The 15,287-nt window shown below is 38.4% G+C and overlaps 1 protein-coding gene across 1 annotated transcript in view; it reads left to right on the forward strand.

Annotated features, from left to right (window-relative positions):
• KIF5C (kinesin family member 5C) overlaps positions 1–15,287 on the forward strand; it is a 119,594-nt gene that overhangs the window by 43,244 nt on the left and 61,063 nt on the right. Inside the window, exons 3-8 of the mRNA XM_073305437.1 lie at positions 1,753–1,826; positions 6,599–6,703; positions 8,208–8,256; positions 9,280–9,335; positions 10,623–10,710; positions 15,039–15,163. Coding sequence (XP_073161538.1) covers positions 1,753–1,826; positions 6,599–6,703; positions 8,208–8,256; positions 9,280–9,335; positions 10,623–10,710; positions 15,039–15,163 — 497 coding nt within the window. The remainder of the gene's footprint in view (positions 1–1,752; positions 1,827–6,598; positions 6,704–8,207; positions 8,257–9,279; positions 9,336–10,622; positions 10,711–15,038; positions 15,164–15,287) is intronic.

Raw genomic sequence — 15,287 nt, forward strand, 5'->3', positions numbered from 1 at the left:
TGTCCCACTTTCCCCTCTTCATCTCCATCTCCCTCCTAATGTATCCTGTTAATCTCTCTCCTCTTCTCTCTGGGCCCCTCCATGCACATACCCTCCTAATACCCATCAACCTGCACAGAAACAGAGGTTGGAAATCTTATCAGATACCTAATAGCCAGAGAGGACTAAACCTAAAGGCCAAAGACTGCTAGGAAAGATGGAGGGCCCATTGTCAAAGGGCAGTGCCGATGTGAGGATTCATTTTCCCTCATCCTGTATGCACCAGAGAAAGGACAGAGTATTGGGGTTCCTATGAAGTTATTGTCCCTGAACTGCTTGGGACTCTGAGCTGAAGGTTAGTTTAAAAAAATAAAACATAGTTGGCTGACCAATCTGAAGTCTCCATTCAGCCTTTTCTACATTCTAGAAGGGTGGGGGAGAGCATTTTTATTTCTTGTGTACACACGGGCTCTTGCTCTTTCTCTGTCTCTCTTCGCCCTCCCCGTCTGGCTGCTACAGTGGCAGGTAGCATGTCTCTGGTACTTAATACCACTCCTCAGTGGCAAGAGGTGTGTCAGAATGGGACACAGTGCCACACTGAGGATATAGCTACACAGCAAAAGCTGTGCACAGGTGAGCCAACCCAGGCAAGCTTGAATCCTATTGAAGTAAAGACACCTCTGTGTGAGCTTCGGAGCAGGCTAGCGAGCAGAGTAAGTACCCAGTGTCCATGCTGGGTTTGTACTATCCAGAGCAGGTGTGGGCTACGCCGGCTCCAGTGCCTACCTCTGCAACCGCTGAGTGAAACTACAGCAATAGAAACTGAGAAGATGTTCATTTTTCACTTTGTGGCAGTATAGGGAAACTCTGAGCAGCCACAGAGGCTCTGGAGCTGTCCCTCTGCAGTGACCTAGGAAGACAGCACTGCATTGGTTATACTCGATTCATATTTAGTGATTTGGTTTGCTTGTTTACTGGCAGCCATAAGGATTAGAAATTTAAGTGGTGCGTGTATTTTAGTGTGTTGTAATAAAAGCTGCGTAAGTAGATGGTCATTGTCTAGAAAAGCTTCCTACTCTCATGGGTAAGTGAGCTTTCACCTTGCTAACACTCCTGGGAGATTCCTGTATTTATATTTGTAGAAACTAATACTTGGTGGTATGTTTTTTTGTTTTTTAGAGTGCTTATCTTTTGTGTGATAACTCCTTGTTTAGAACTTTCTGGTTACTTCATTTATTTATTTATTTTTAGATTTTATAAAAACGTGTATAGGCATCCATTCTATAAATTAAAAACATAGTGCTAACAACACATTATAAAGGATTGTTTATCCTGCCTTAACAGATAAATATTCACCAGCAAATATAATCAGAATAAAATAAACTCTAAATCCTCCAGCTCTCAGGGTGCCCCCTCCGCACTACTCCCTGGAAAATTAATGAAGCTGTAAATATTGCCAATGCCATGGCTATGGGAAATGGTAGGTGTCAAATTTATATCTGCGTTTTTCATTTTCTCTCCAGCACTTGATAAATTTAGGGGGTACAGATGACTTTCTAATTATCAAAATTAGATCTTGTAAAGAAATCCCATGTTTTTCATTAACATAGTGACTCAGTGCATCTATGTCCTTTTCTATTTCTTTCCACAAATCTCTTGATTTTATTATTGACTTTTGATCAATGTAAATAGTGATTTGCTAAACACTCTTTTCTGAAAATGTAGTATTTAAGACAACAATGTGGATTTTGATTATTTTCTTCTTTCCTGCAGATGTTCTTGAAGGCTACAATGGAACAATTTTTGCTTATGGACAGACATCTTCAGGAAAAACACATACTATGGAGGTAAATTAACAATATTTGATTGTAATTGAGCAGGAATTTGGGAATTAAATGGAATCAGTTGTTTCAGACAATCTGGATGTCTAGAAAAATGAATTGTACTTCTGTGGCATATGTCTTGTTTATAATGCTTGCAGAAATTTCTTCAGTGTGGAGTTTTCTCAAGGATTTTATTGATAAGTAGCTGAAATAAGGAACAGTGAATGACAAGTGCAAACTGCAGCTTCTCCAGATGTATCATACCAGGTTAGATGTATGTATTTTTAGAGGTTTTGAATGGGATTTGTTAATCACAAAACAAAAGCAATAATAAGGATTTGTGTACTCATCTTGCATGCAGCATTGTGAAAATTCATCCTTCAATTTTTGTTTTTCTCCTTTGCAATCCTCTTATGGAAATTCTACTCATGCATGCTGCAGCATAAAAAGCTGAGCTTTTGAATCATTGCTCTTGAAGAGAGGAATGCAAGGCCAAAGGCTGAAGTCCCTGTGAATATCCATGTTTCCAGCACAGAAGTATAATGTGGTCTACAGTCTCAGGGCATCTTACCCTTAACAAGGGGAAGGTACCCTACAAGCAGAGGCGGTTAGATGATATTTTGATTTCTTGATCTAATCCTCTGAATCTCTACAAACATTTAATTGTGTGATGGGTTTACTTACATGTGATGCAGTCTGCGTGTTGGGCTGAGATCTGTCTCGCAGCAAGAGCCTCCCAAAGTCAGTATATAAGAAACTGGATAACGTTTTTCCACCATATTTTCAGTTCAAGCTACAAACCGTAAATAGAGGGCTGTGAGGTTGTGAAAGAAGCAGCTCCAACCAGGAAAGAAGTCCTACTCAAACTTGTTTAGCAGCATCAGGCAGATTTGCTGCATGATTAATACAAGTGACCTAATTAACCTAAGGGTGTAGGGGAGAAAGCCAGTAATATTTTCTTCAGCTTTTTAATTTTTGTTTTGTTTTCAGGTGTTTGTAGAATTGCTGTTTGTTTGGCACAATTGCTCCTTTACAGAGGGATTTAATAACTGATGGCTCATGTCTAATTAAGCCTGCCCTTGCTTCCTTTTGGAAATTGAGGGCTGGAGTGGGAGGGGAGAGGAAACATCAGCTCAATCCACACAGATGGTGGGATGACTGACTGAATAATCCACCAGCTCAGAATGTAATTAAATCAAAATGTCAGCAGGGCTTGAGCTGGTGCTTTCACGTACTGTGAGGAAAGATCTCTTCAAGTCAATTTATATTCAGAATTACAGACTCTGATAAGGAAAACTGCCTGCTGTGGAAAAAGGGGTATTTTCTTCCTTTTTTAATTTTTAAAAAAAAATTAATAAAGCCACCTGTCACATTTAAAGAGGAATCATGTCTTGTTTTCAGCTTTAATCCCTCTTTTTAACCCAACATCCTCTTGTAATGCCAATACAATACTTTAAAGGGGGAAAGCATAAGCTGATCTAAAATTGAAGAAATATTAAATCCTCAAGGTGAAGCTTTTATGGTGGATTTTCTGCAATATATGTGAAGTATCTCACATTTCAGTAAAAGCGGCAAAGAGTCCTGTGGCACCTTAGAGACTAACAGACGTATTGGAGCATAAGCTTTCGTGGGTGAATACCCACTTCGTTGCATGCATGTCACATTTCAGTGTTACATTTAACAGGACAAAGTAGTACAATGGAGCTATGGTAAACCATGTCTTGCATTTGTGAGAGAGCCACACTGAACTAGATAAGACTCGTATCAATCTGCATTTGTAGGGAGGTACCTTTTTCTTTTCTCCACTAATCTCACATGAGCTTACGTTCAGTTGATTCACATGGACTTTGAGCTCACTCTAGACTCTTCAGAAGCAAGTCTGCCATAGGTCCTAGTTATTGTATCAACGGCCTGAAATAAGAGCACTGTCTCAGTGTTACACTTTGCTCGTGGGTGCTTGTCTCCCATGTTAAAATGTGGGAAATAATGTTCCCTTATTGAAACAAAGGGTTTTAATGAGCAAAGTGTTGCTGTTCTGGTGTGTTCACTGACCGTGCTGTCAGGATGGCAGCAGTAGAACTTTCCTCTAACCCATTCTTGAGGTTACAGCTGGGACACTGAGAGTTTTGTAGCTTTAACTTCTGTGTTACTAGATCACCTTGGTTTCTTCTGCCTTCCAATGTTGGCATGAATTTTTTTTTTTTTTAATTCTAATACAGTAGAACCTGCTTCAGTGAACTCTGCTTTTAGTAAAAAGAAAAGGAGTACTTGTGGCACCTTAGAGACTAACCAATTTATTTGAGCATTATTGGTTAGTCTCTAAGCTGCCACAAGTACTCCTTTTCTTTTTGCGAATACAGACTAACACGGCTGTTACTCTGAAATCTGCTTTTAGTGAAACTCGATTTATCGTGAAATAGAATACAATTTCCTCCTCTTTCAGTGCGTCACAATGTGCAAATGTTAATAAGTCCCACTATGCTGAGCCTCTTGAAAAAAGTATTTCTGTGTGGCAGGAGGAAAAATGTCTTTGCGAGCATGATCTTGCTTCCATTGAAGAAAGTACCTACTGACCTCAATGGAAACAGGGTCTGGCCCTAGAAGAGGATTACAAAGTGTATACTGGGTGTTCAATTTGCATGCACACTTCATTTATCCTTTTTCACATAGACGCTTTGTTTTCTGGGACTGGGCTATGTATGTGAGGAGAGGGTGGAGCATGAGAGCTCATTAGGGAAAGGAGAACTTTTTATTTTATGTTTTTACATTGTCATTTATTTGGGGTGAGATGGAGTGTGTGTAAGATATTCTCTTCACATTAGAGAAAGCACACTCCAAGCAGTACTATTGGGCAGATGTGCTTGCAAAGCTGATTGCAGACTGATCCAAAGGGCAGGAATTAATGGCATTAAAGTTATACTGCAGTGCCAGTTCAGTAATAGCGTGTCTTAATGGCACAGATATAGGCAATGAGGCATGAGCCCTTTGGTGGCAAGGTAAAGCATGGGATCATCTCCGCTCCCTCCCCCTCCCCCCCAAAATAATCAGGGATTCAGAAACAATTTATATTTAATTTAATATATCACCTCTATTTTCCTTCTTACTGACTGCTGCGAACCACTGTACTGAACAATGCAAGCTTCTCATTCCTTGAGGAGCTGAATGGGTTGCCATACATATAGGCTTGGCAGAATTTGATTTTTTTTCCCATCAGATGATGTCAGTGTTTATTTTGAGCATTTCTACTTCCATTGATTAAAGTGTTCAGTTGTGTGAAATTATGGGGTTTAAGTATTCTTTATTTTTTTAATTTTTTTTTTATTTAAATGTTCCAAGTTGTGGGGAATTATGAGATCAGACAATTATTTAATGACAGACATTGAGAGTCAAAAAGTTTAAACTTTGACCATTAAATCACAAATTGTCAATATATACAGAGTAAATATAATTAAATCAAACACCAAGTTGTCAGGCATTTTTCTTACTTTGCCTATCTGTAAATTTTAATTATTGTCAATGGAAATACTTTTACAGCGATTTGTATTTGTATGGTGAAATCATGTTTACTAACATTTACCAATAAAAATCTAATTCTTCCAAGCGAAACTATATAGTGGTTAACGTTGACTTTTGTATAAATACCAAAACACATACATGTTTGTTTTAACATTAATTGAATATTCATAGTCTAAATGTAGCTGAGCTCTGCTTTTCTAGAAAGGGGCATTTAGCAGTATAAATGATTCGGTTTTTCACTAGGATCTGTAATTCAAGGGCAGAAAACTAGTGGATACTTTGAACAAAACCCTTGAGCTAGACAGCTATATATATAGAACGTACCAGTTTTCATGTTTAATTTCTGTCATACTGGCTTAATGTTTATAAGATGACTGTCACTCCACGCGCTCCAGTGTATTTAAATGCAGCAAGTTGTGTCTTCAGGGACTGTATCTGAAAACAGTAATAATAGCTGACTGATTGGTAGGACAGTTGTATATGACAAACCAGTAAGATCACAGAAATCTGTACATTATATAAAAAGCTGTATAACTAGTCTGTAAATTCATAGTTTTTTCTTCCTCACTTGCTCTGATTTTTGTGTGTGTTGCTTTTACAGTTGAAATGGGTTTTACTCATAGAAATGACTACTGACTATATTTTTAAAATGATTTCTCATGATTCATGGCAACATGGATATCTACCCAATTTTTAAAAGTAAGGGTATGATCGTGAAATCTTCTCTGACGTTGACCATTTTTATTCGTGATGTTAACACTTTTGTATGGGGTTTGTTTTTGCAGGCCATATCTTTGAGTCCATATGTTTTTCAATAATAATCCATAATCACTGGAAAAATCCCTTATATTGTATCATCAAGCCCTTTCTTTAACTATGTGTGAACGTAAATGACTGCACAAGGTGTGAGATCTTTCTGTTCTGTTCATAGAAAGATTTTGTTTCAAACTCTCATCATAATTCACTTAAGGTTGATTCATCTGTATGTCCTGCAGTTAGGGAAACTGTTTTTACTTAATATTTGGAACTGCTTGATAGGGCATAGGAAGCTGGCTGTGCCCACTAATACAGAGAATGGTCCTGTTTGCAAGACTGCATCTTGGCAACTTGGCCTGACAAGCCACAGTGTAACCAATATACCCTCCTTCCCAGATCTCTCTTTTGGCTGCCTGCACTAGTGAAGAGTCTGATAAATGCAGCTTCAGAAGATTTTTTTTCTTTTCTATTTTGGCACACACAAACAACCCTTTCCAAGTTACAGTTTGCCGTTGTGTCTTTAGGGGAAGCTGCACGACCATCAGCTAATGGGAATAATTCCAAGAATTGCACATGACATCTTTGATCACATCTATTCCATGGATGAAAACCTGGAGTTTCACATAAAGGTAAATGCAAAATGACATGTTATGTAATGGGTCAGATGGAAGACAATGAACTGGATGGTAAAACTCCATTTTGTTACAAAATGTAACATTTCACTGCAGAGTTTTTCATTTTTCCTTAGGTGATTCAAAGACCCATTAATATAAAAGAGGTTTTTGTACAGGAATCTGATGTAGTTGTGTCTGCCGTAGTTAGGCTATGGGAAATATCCTTGCTGGGATTTTTTTCTGTTTGTATTTCTTTCAGATCTCTATAATAGTATAATGCACTGTTTTTCTATATTCCTTCCCTAACTCAAATACATGGAGTTTCAGATCAGCCCTTGTAGTTAGTTATTAGCAGTTTGGTATGCATGGCACTTTACTGAGAGACTATAGAGCAGGGGTGGGCAAACTGCAGGCTGCGTTCAGCCTGTCAGACCTTTTAATCCGGCCCTCGAGCTCCTGCCAGGGAGTGGGGTCGGGGACTTGCCCCGTTGCAGCCGGGGAGCGGGGTCAGGGGCTTGCCCCACTCCGTGCATGCTGTGGCTCCAAGCGGCTCCTGGAACCAGTGGCATGTCCCCCCTCTGCCTCCTACGCGGAGATGCGGCCAGGCGGCTCTGCGCACCACCCCGTCCGCAGGCACTGCCCCTGCAGCTCCCATTGGCCATGGTTCCTGGCCAATGGGAGCTGCAGAGCTGGCGCTTGGGGCGAGGAGAGCATGTGGGGACCCCTGGCTGCTCCTATGTTTAGGAGCCGGAGGGGGGACATGCCGCTAGTTCCAGGAGTTGTGTGGAGCCATTCTAAAACAAATTGGCAACAGAGTTATGAGTGTAGCTTATTTTTTCCATAGAATAAAATTATTCAGATAAAATGGAGCCTAACTATACAAATACTCACTGGACAAAACTTAATCCGGATACTAGAAGCCACAACTCCATTAAGTTAAATGGGGTTTTGCTTGTTTGTGCCAATGCTGAGTTAGCCCTTTATTTTGAGGTTTTTGTTCATTGTCTCTCCAAATTTTTTTTTTTTTTTAAACAAAGCATCGTTTCTCTTCAGCTCATTCCTCCTCCTTTTGGTCCTGATTCAGAAAGCGCTTATGCAGGTGCTTAACTTTAAGGATGGGCTTAACTTGGATTAACTAGATTAATACAGATGTTGTACTAAACCTGCTAAAAGTGTCGTCTTGTAATGTACATCAGTATAGCTTTCGCAAATGTCAAAGTGGTATCTCGCTACATATGCTAAGGTAACATTTGAGCTTATTAATTTTCTGTGATCTCAATTTGCATTTTCAATTCTGCATATCTCAAGGGACTTCGTGAAAGAAAAGAACAAAGGTAGATTTATTCACCTTATTTTGTTGATGGACCAGTGTGAAATTACCCTTCACTGAGTAGTACTGTACACCTTTTTAGTGGAGTCATTTGCCTCCTCTTATTTTCATAGATACGGCAGTGTAGGTAAAGAACAACACTTTTGAGTCAGTGCTATAAATCTAAAACAAACACTTGTTTTGCACTAGGTTTCTTACTTTGAAATTTACTTGGACAAAATAAGGGACTTACTTGATGGTAAGTAACAGCATGCTGTTTTGTTCCCCACTGGCTGGGTTGTGGGGAGTTTGAGGAATGTGTTTCTTTCCTATTTATAATTGATTCAATGCTGTCGTATTGAAAAGCTTGAATTAAATTTACAGTTGAAAGACTGAATTTCTAAATTTTATTTAAACTGGCTTAGGTTATCTGATTATCTGTCTCTTACTTTATGATAATAGAAGAGGCATTTGAATTGTTGAGACACTGTGTGCCACAGCTTTTCTGTGTAAACGAGGATGTTTCAGTGGTGTACAAAATCCAAGTGCCAGAGGTGCATTTGTGTCCAGTGTCGATATACATAGCTTGCTTATAAGCTATAGACTTCTGAGATTTTGTACTTTCTTGCCAACCAGACTACTTCTGAGTCCTGCAAACTAACATTTTCATGCATACTGTACATGTAAGCCTCATGACTTACAGCCAGTTTGCAATTGAAATGCAGACTTTATACAGTATTTGTCAGAAGTTAGGTTAGATTTACATAATTAAATTTTAGCCCAGAGTATGAGAATAGACCAAGCTTTAATCAGTGTTTTTACTATGTTTCTGTTGGTTAGAAGAACTTGGGAACATTACAAAAATAATAGATTGTTTCAACTGTTGTTCCAGCCTGCACCTATTCAGTTAGTCTGGAGATGTGGGAGGGGGGTAAACTGTAATATTAACACACGAGCAGTGAAGTTGGCTGGAACTCTATTAAGCCTTGGAAATATTTGCTTTGTTCAGGAAATCCAAGTTGGTTTCATGTTTCTTCAATACGTGTTTATACTGATTGGAGCATGCAATGAAAGCTCTCACCCATGAAAATCATTTTAGATAAAAAGCCGTCCCCGGAAATTAAGGGTAACTTTTTTAAAGTAAGGAACAGGAAAAAAAATCCTCATTCTGAATTTGAGTTTTATAATGAGTTATACTGTGTTCAAATTATTCTTTTGTCATTCCTACAATTGACAGAATTTGTAAGTGAAATGCTCCTAATACATGTAATCTTTCTTCCAGTGTCAAAGACGAACCTTGCAGTACATGAAGATAAAAACAGAGTTCCATATGTAAAGGTATAAGGAAGACTTTCATATGTGTGATTTAGTTCATTTTCCCCTTCTCCCCACCCCATGGGTCCTTAAACCAGCTTCTACTTTTATGTGGGGATTTCCATTTGGACCTTCCTTAACATGCACTTTGTGTGTGTGTGTGGGGGGGGGGGGCGGGGGGACGGATGGACAACAACTCGGAGTCTGGTGGCACCTTAATAAATCTGTTAGTCTTTAAGGTGCCACCAGACTCCTCATTGTTTTTGTGGATATAGACTAACATGGCTACCCCTCTGATACTTTGTGTGTGTGTGTGTGTGTGTGGAGGAAATAAAATTTACATAATAAAAACCCTGAGCATGTAGGCAATTGTGAGGAAAATAAGGGGGGTGTGCATGTGCATGCCAACACGTGTTGAACTAGTGAATTTGGTGGGTTTTGTATTGTTTGTTTGTAGGTGCTGGTTGCTTAATCCGTTCTGAATTGTAGCTGTAATAGTCCTTGCATTTAAACAGTTTTGTGAAACATTGATCAGATTGAATCATTTCTCTTTGCTTCACTTCCCAAGTGTTTTTAAATGATTACATTTTGTTATACACGCTTTTAAAGTGAAACATTTTTATTAATATTTAATACGGAACATGATAGAGAATTGAAGAGCATAATTTTTTTTTTCTTCAAAATTCACTGGTATGGATGCTATGTGTGGTTGATCTATAATCTTCCAACAAACACAATGCAAAATGTTGTTGTTTTACAAACAACAATGTAGATTGTTGTTTATCAGCTTCTTGCTCCTCTACTTAAATTCCATAGAAAATGAAATTGGACATTTCTGATGAAAAGGGGAAGTATTCTATTTTCTCTTACCTCTTATCCTCAGATGGGAGAGCAAAGAAGGCCAAATCATTCCATAAACATTACCATATTACAGGAGAGAAGGAGAGCAATCTCCCCCCTGCTGTTGAGCTGGGAATGAAAAAGTAATTATGGCACCGGAATCTAAAAGAACTTAGAGGTTTTACTGGAAGTTATTTGATACTTCAGCATTTTCTGATTGTATAGAATCCTCTTATTTGGAGTGTTTGATTTGATTGATCCTTTAATGCAATCTGAGAGTAGAATCTTCTCAAGTTACCCACCATAAAACCTACTGAAGTCAATATGAGGGCAGATTTTGGCCATATCTCTTTTAAATGTTCATATTGGATATTTATTTTTGCCTGAGAAAGATGAACATTTTACATTACTATGAAAAGATGCAAAGACACATTTTCTATACTTCTAAATACTGAATGTACATGTTTCTAGGGGTGTACAGAGAGGTTTGTCTCTAGTCCTGAAGAAGTTATGGATGTCATTGATGAAGGGAAAGCAAACCGCCATGTAGCTGTTACAAGTAAGTGATCTCAAAGAAGTATATAAAGAAACAATAGTGCTTAGTACCTATATTTTGTCTCTTACTTAGATTAGGAAATAACACCCCAATCCATCAAAGCACGTGGATAATTCTATTGAAGTAAACAGGACTACTCATGTGCTTACAATTAAGGATGTGTTTAAGTATTTTACTTACTTACTCACTCTAAGATACCAGTGTGCTAGAACAGTTGGTGAATGTTGACTTTTTAATGATGATCTGTGATGTGAGAAGATCTTTTACTTTGGCCCAATAAATGACTCTTGGAGAACATTAAAAAGCAATTGGGAAAACCAAGTGCAAATACACATTTAGGGCTAGTCCAGCTCCAACTGATAATTTGAAAACTCCTATTGACTTCAACGGGAGCTGAATTGGAACCTCAGTTTAACATGCATTGCAATTTCTCGACATAGGCTTTGTGAGATTCCTTACATTTTTAGCAGCAATATATACTATTGTATAACTGCAATGAAAGGTATAACTTTTTAAAGAATGGCTTGTGATACTGTTTTCAAAATAACATGGAGATTATTTTTTAAGATTTGTCTGAAAACACATTAAAAGATTTTTAAATACTATTTTGTAATATTTATTTTAGCAGCCAAAAGTTATAGAATGAAAAGTTATGAAATATTATCAAGCTAGTGTTTTTTTTAAAATCATTGTTATTGCTATTTTGTATTGTGGGTGACTGTTGTGTAGACAGTTTGTTAGTGTTGACTTTAGTTATGATGTGTGTTTCATTAAGAAAATGAGCAGTGGATGGATGCAGTAACTGCATATAGCTCACTGTAGTTTGTTTGACAAATTATGCCTGAAAAATAATTTCTAAGCTTTTACCAGGGGAAAACAAGTAATTTTTACTTTTGAGCAATGGATTTCTATTCAATTGTAATTTAAGTCAGTCCAAATTATAATGCTAGATTTCATAACTTTGGCTCTAAAATGTATTAGTTTGTCCACAGTTTACTGCTGTTCAATAAACCTCTGATATCTTGAAAACGTGAATGTAGGCATCTGATGGGTTCCTGGCTGAGGGTTTTGTTTTGTGAATTCTAGGTTTTGTTCCATATTCCCACTATGCCCCTGCCCTCGCTTTGTGATTTGCTCTAGGTTTATGATTTATCTCTGCCTCAGTTTACTCATCTGTAAAGTAGAGATAATAGTTTCCTACCTAACTGATGATGAGATACTAAGTGAACGGTGCCGTGTTTTAATGTAATTGTCACTACTGCTGTTACAGAATGCATTTGATGGAATCCTACTGATTTTGGGCTTCTTTGCATGCATACATTTCATTGGCTACATTTAGAGTTTTGAGACCTGAATATAACAAATAAGATTTTAAAAAGTGGAATTGTTTATCCTTTTTCTGTATTATAATTCAAATTTGTGGAGGAATCAGTTGCTCACAATAACACATAAAGACGGCAGAATAGGCTCTTATTCTGCTCTGTCTTTTGCTGTGTTTCCTTATCCCACTGAAGCAGTGGCCTGGACTGAGTTCCAGTAGCTGGAAAGCAAATAAACCTTTTAAAACATGTATTTATTATTTTGTATTTTTACTGCATCCTATACCAGATCTGTAACTATTGTCATGGTGCATTATACCATGCTAGGCATGGTGATGAAAAAGACCGATATCTTTGATCCAGTCCCCAGACTATAACATAGGTTGCCTTTGATGCAACTAGTGACTTTGGCACAGACAAATCTCATTACTCAAGTATATTTGGAAACTTCTTCCCTAAAAAAGCAAATGACTACCTCCTAGCCAATTCTGGCAGTTCCTTCTGAATCCTTCTTGTTCTTCAGTTTGCTGTTACTCAGTGGATTTTCCCCTACACTCTCACCTCCTTCTTTTCTGAAGTACTGTGCTCTTCTGCTTTTGCTTTGCCTTTCTTGCCACACCTAAAAAACTTCTATAGAACAGCTTTTCTTTCTGTCTTTCTTTTGACTGAACACCCAAATCTACTCTAACCTCATATCCAGCCCCACACCAAGGTGTAGAAGTCCAGACAGGAATCAACCAGAGAACGAACTAGTGCCAGGGTTGAAAGTAGGGAGAGGAAGAGGAAAACTTTGGGAATGCTGTAGAGAAAGTGAGGGGAGAAACAGAGTGGAACTGAAGTGAACACAAAGATTCCAAGCTTGGGAGAGAAGAAAGCCAGTGGTGATAGAGAGGTGGGGGTGGAGGGAAAGGAGGTGGTTACTTGTCTGACATCTTCTCTTGGATATCTCACTACAACCTCCAACACAATGTGGTTAGATCCAAGCTTATGTTGTATGGAAACTTGCACTGCACCTGACCATGCTGTACCTATTGTGTGGATCACTGAGGATTCCAGGCCCCAGGGCTCTCACTCTGACACACAAGCAACAAAAATCGCTTTAAAATTCCCATACAAATCCTCATGTGTATTTCTGAGGAACTCCATGGCAACGATTACATCCAGACCCATTTCAACTCAGATGCTTTGTGACTTGCATCATAATTCTCAAAAACACTTGCACTCCACACCTTAACAAACTTCCTTCCCATTCCAATATACTGTAGTCATTCTCTTGTTACAGTACTATCTTTCTTAATAATGTATCTTTCTTAATAATGCCTGTGTGTGTGTGTGTGTGTGTGTGTGTGTGTGTGCGCATGCTATGTCCTTGTTACCAAACACAGCAGGGGAATTGTCACGTTCGGGGGGGTGCAATCCAGACCAGCGAGAGGCTGTGTCACCGTCTGCCCCGCAACCTTGGGAGCCTCACAATGCTTTGCTATTGTAGCTTCCAACCAGGGCTGCTCACAAACAACCTAACAGCGTGCAGGCCACACCCTGAGTGTCTGTGTATAGCTACACCCCTGGTCCAGCAACTCCAACCCCAGTAGCTTGTGACTAGAGGGCTGCTGACACTCTGTCTTCTGCCAGCCTGGATTACTAGTTGCAGGGTGATACCAAAACACTCCCAGTCCCAGATTTTCCCAGAAACATGTTCTGCACTGTCCAGCCCTTGCCTGGGCAGGTTAGATATTAAAGTTCTGTTGCCCCCACTAAAAGGTCAATATTCAACAATTTGCTACTTTTATTTGGCAACTGGATTAGTTTAGACAAATGTATTTAACTACAAAGAGAAGTTTTGAGTGAGTATAAGGTATTAAAGTTAGAAATGGTTATTTAAAAAAAAAAAAGATAAAACGCCTCCTACTAGCTGAAACTTACAAGCTAGACTTGGTTTAAGGTAAAATCTTTACGACATGTTCCCAGCAACAGGGGTAACCAAATTCTCAAATCAGGATCAGTCGGTCCCGAAGTCCAAGGGCTGGTTCCTTTGTCATCTTATGTGAAAAGAAACGAGAGAGCTTGGGATGTTTTTGCCCTGCACTTTTATAGTTCAGTTACCCGTTGAAATTCATTTTCCTGAGGATTACCACTAGATAAAGTTCATTCCAGCTGTGAGAAAAGAAATATGAAGTCTCTTGGTGAAAGAGGTTCCATGTTTGCTAAGATGCAGATAGATCTGTTCCTGCCCCCCTTCATTGCCAAAAAATGGCCACTTGACTGGTGATTGCCAATCCACTTTGACACCTGGGTAGAGGCATCATCTTGTCGTTTGTTTACCTCCTCCCCAGACTTGTCTGGTAAACACACTGTAGTAGTAATTTCAGTTTGTTCATAACTCTTAATATGCATCTCATACATAGGTTACACAAGAAGATTGATCAGTGTGGTGTTAGTTTTTAAATGATACCTGACAGGGCATATTTTGCACAGAGATTATTACAGTAATGTGTAGGGTGTGAATATAGGGGTACTTCTGATCACAGGAATATCATCTGTAATTCTGCTTTGTACTCCTAAATCTCTTGGGTTTTCATTGACTTTTTATTTTAATGAAAACAAATTAGGATTCTCAATTTAAGCCCAAAGTGTATGCTGTTTAAGAAAAATTATTTGGTGAGGGTCCTTCTAAAGAAACACTTCACATTTTCCACCCCATCACCCCAAGATCATGTCATTTATCATGAATCTGGCTAATTTTTAGCCATGTGAGTGGAAAATAAAAGCTCATTCTAGATAGCATAAATGTTAGTCACTACTCTTGAGGGGCAACTGCTTTCAGAAGGGTTCAAGAAGTTGTTGTCTGAAATTTATACTTTCAAGTAGACTATTGTGTGGAGTTTCCATGCTTATTGACTAGTCACAGGCCAACTATGATAAAATGAAATAAGAACACATATTGGCAGATTTTAAAAATTTCTACAAATGGGAATGTTAAACAAAACCATTAAAAGTATTATTTCTTTATAGATATGAATGAACACAGCTCTAGAAGCCACAGTATCTTCCTGATTAATATTAAACAAGAGAATGTAGAAACTGAAAAGAAACTCAGTGGAAAGCTTTATCTGGTGGACTTGGCTGGAAGTGAAAAGGTAATGAGTACATTTTTATCAGTAATTTTTACCAGGCTTAGAAGTATTACTGTATTCCTAAATTGAGTGTGTTTTGGTGCAACTTAAATCTATGGATGTAGCTTATGCTACTTAAATGTTGCAT

The sequence above is a fragment of the Lepidochelys kempii genome, chromosome 11 (assembly GCF_965140285.1).
Source record: "Lepidochelys kempii isolate rLepKem1 chromosome 11, rLepKem1.hap1, whole genome shotgun sequence".
Lineage (NCBI taxonomy): Eukaryota > Metazoa > Chordata > Testudines > Cheloniidae > Lepidochelys > Lepidochelys kempii.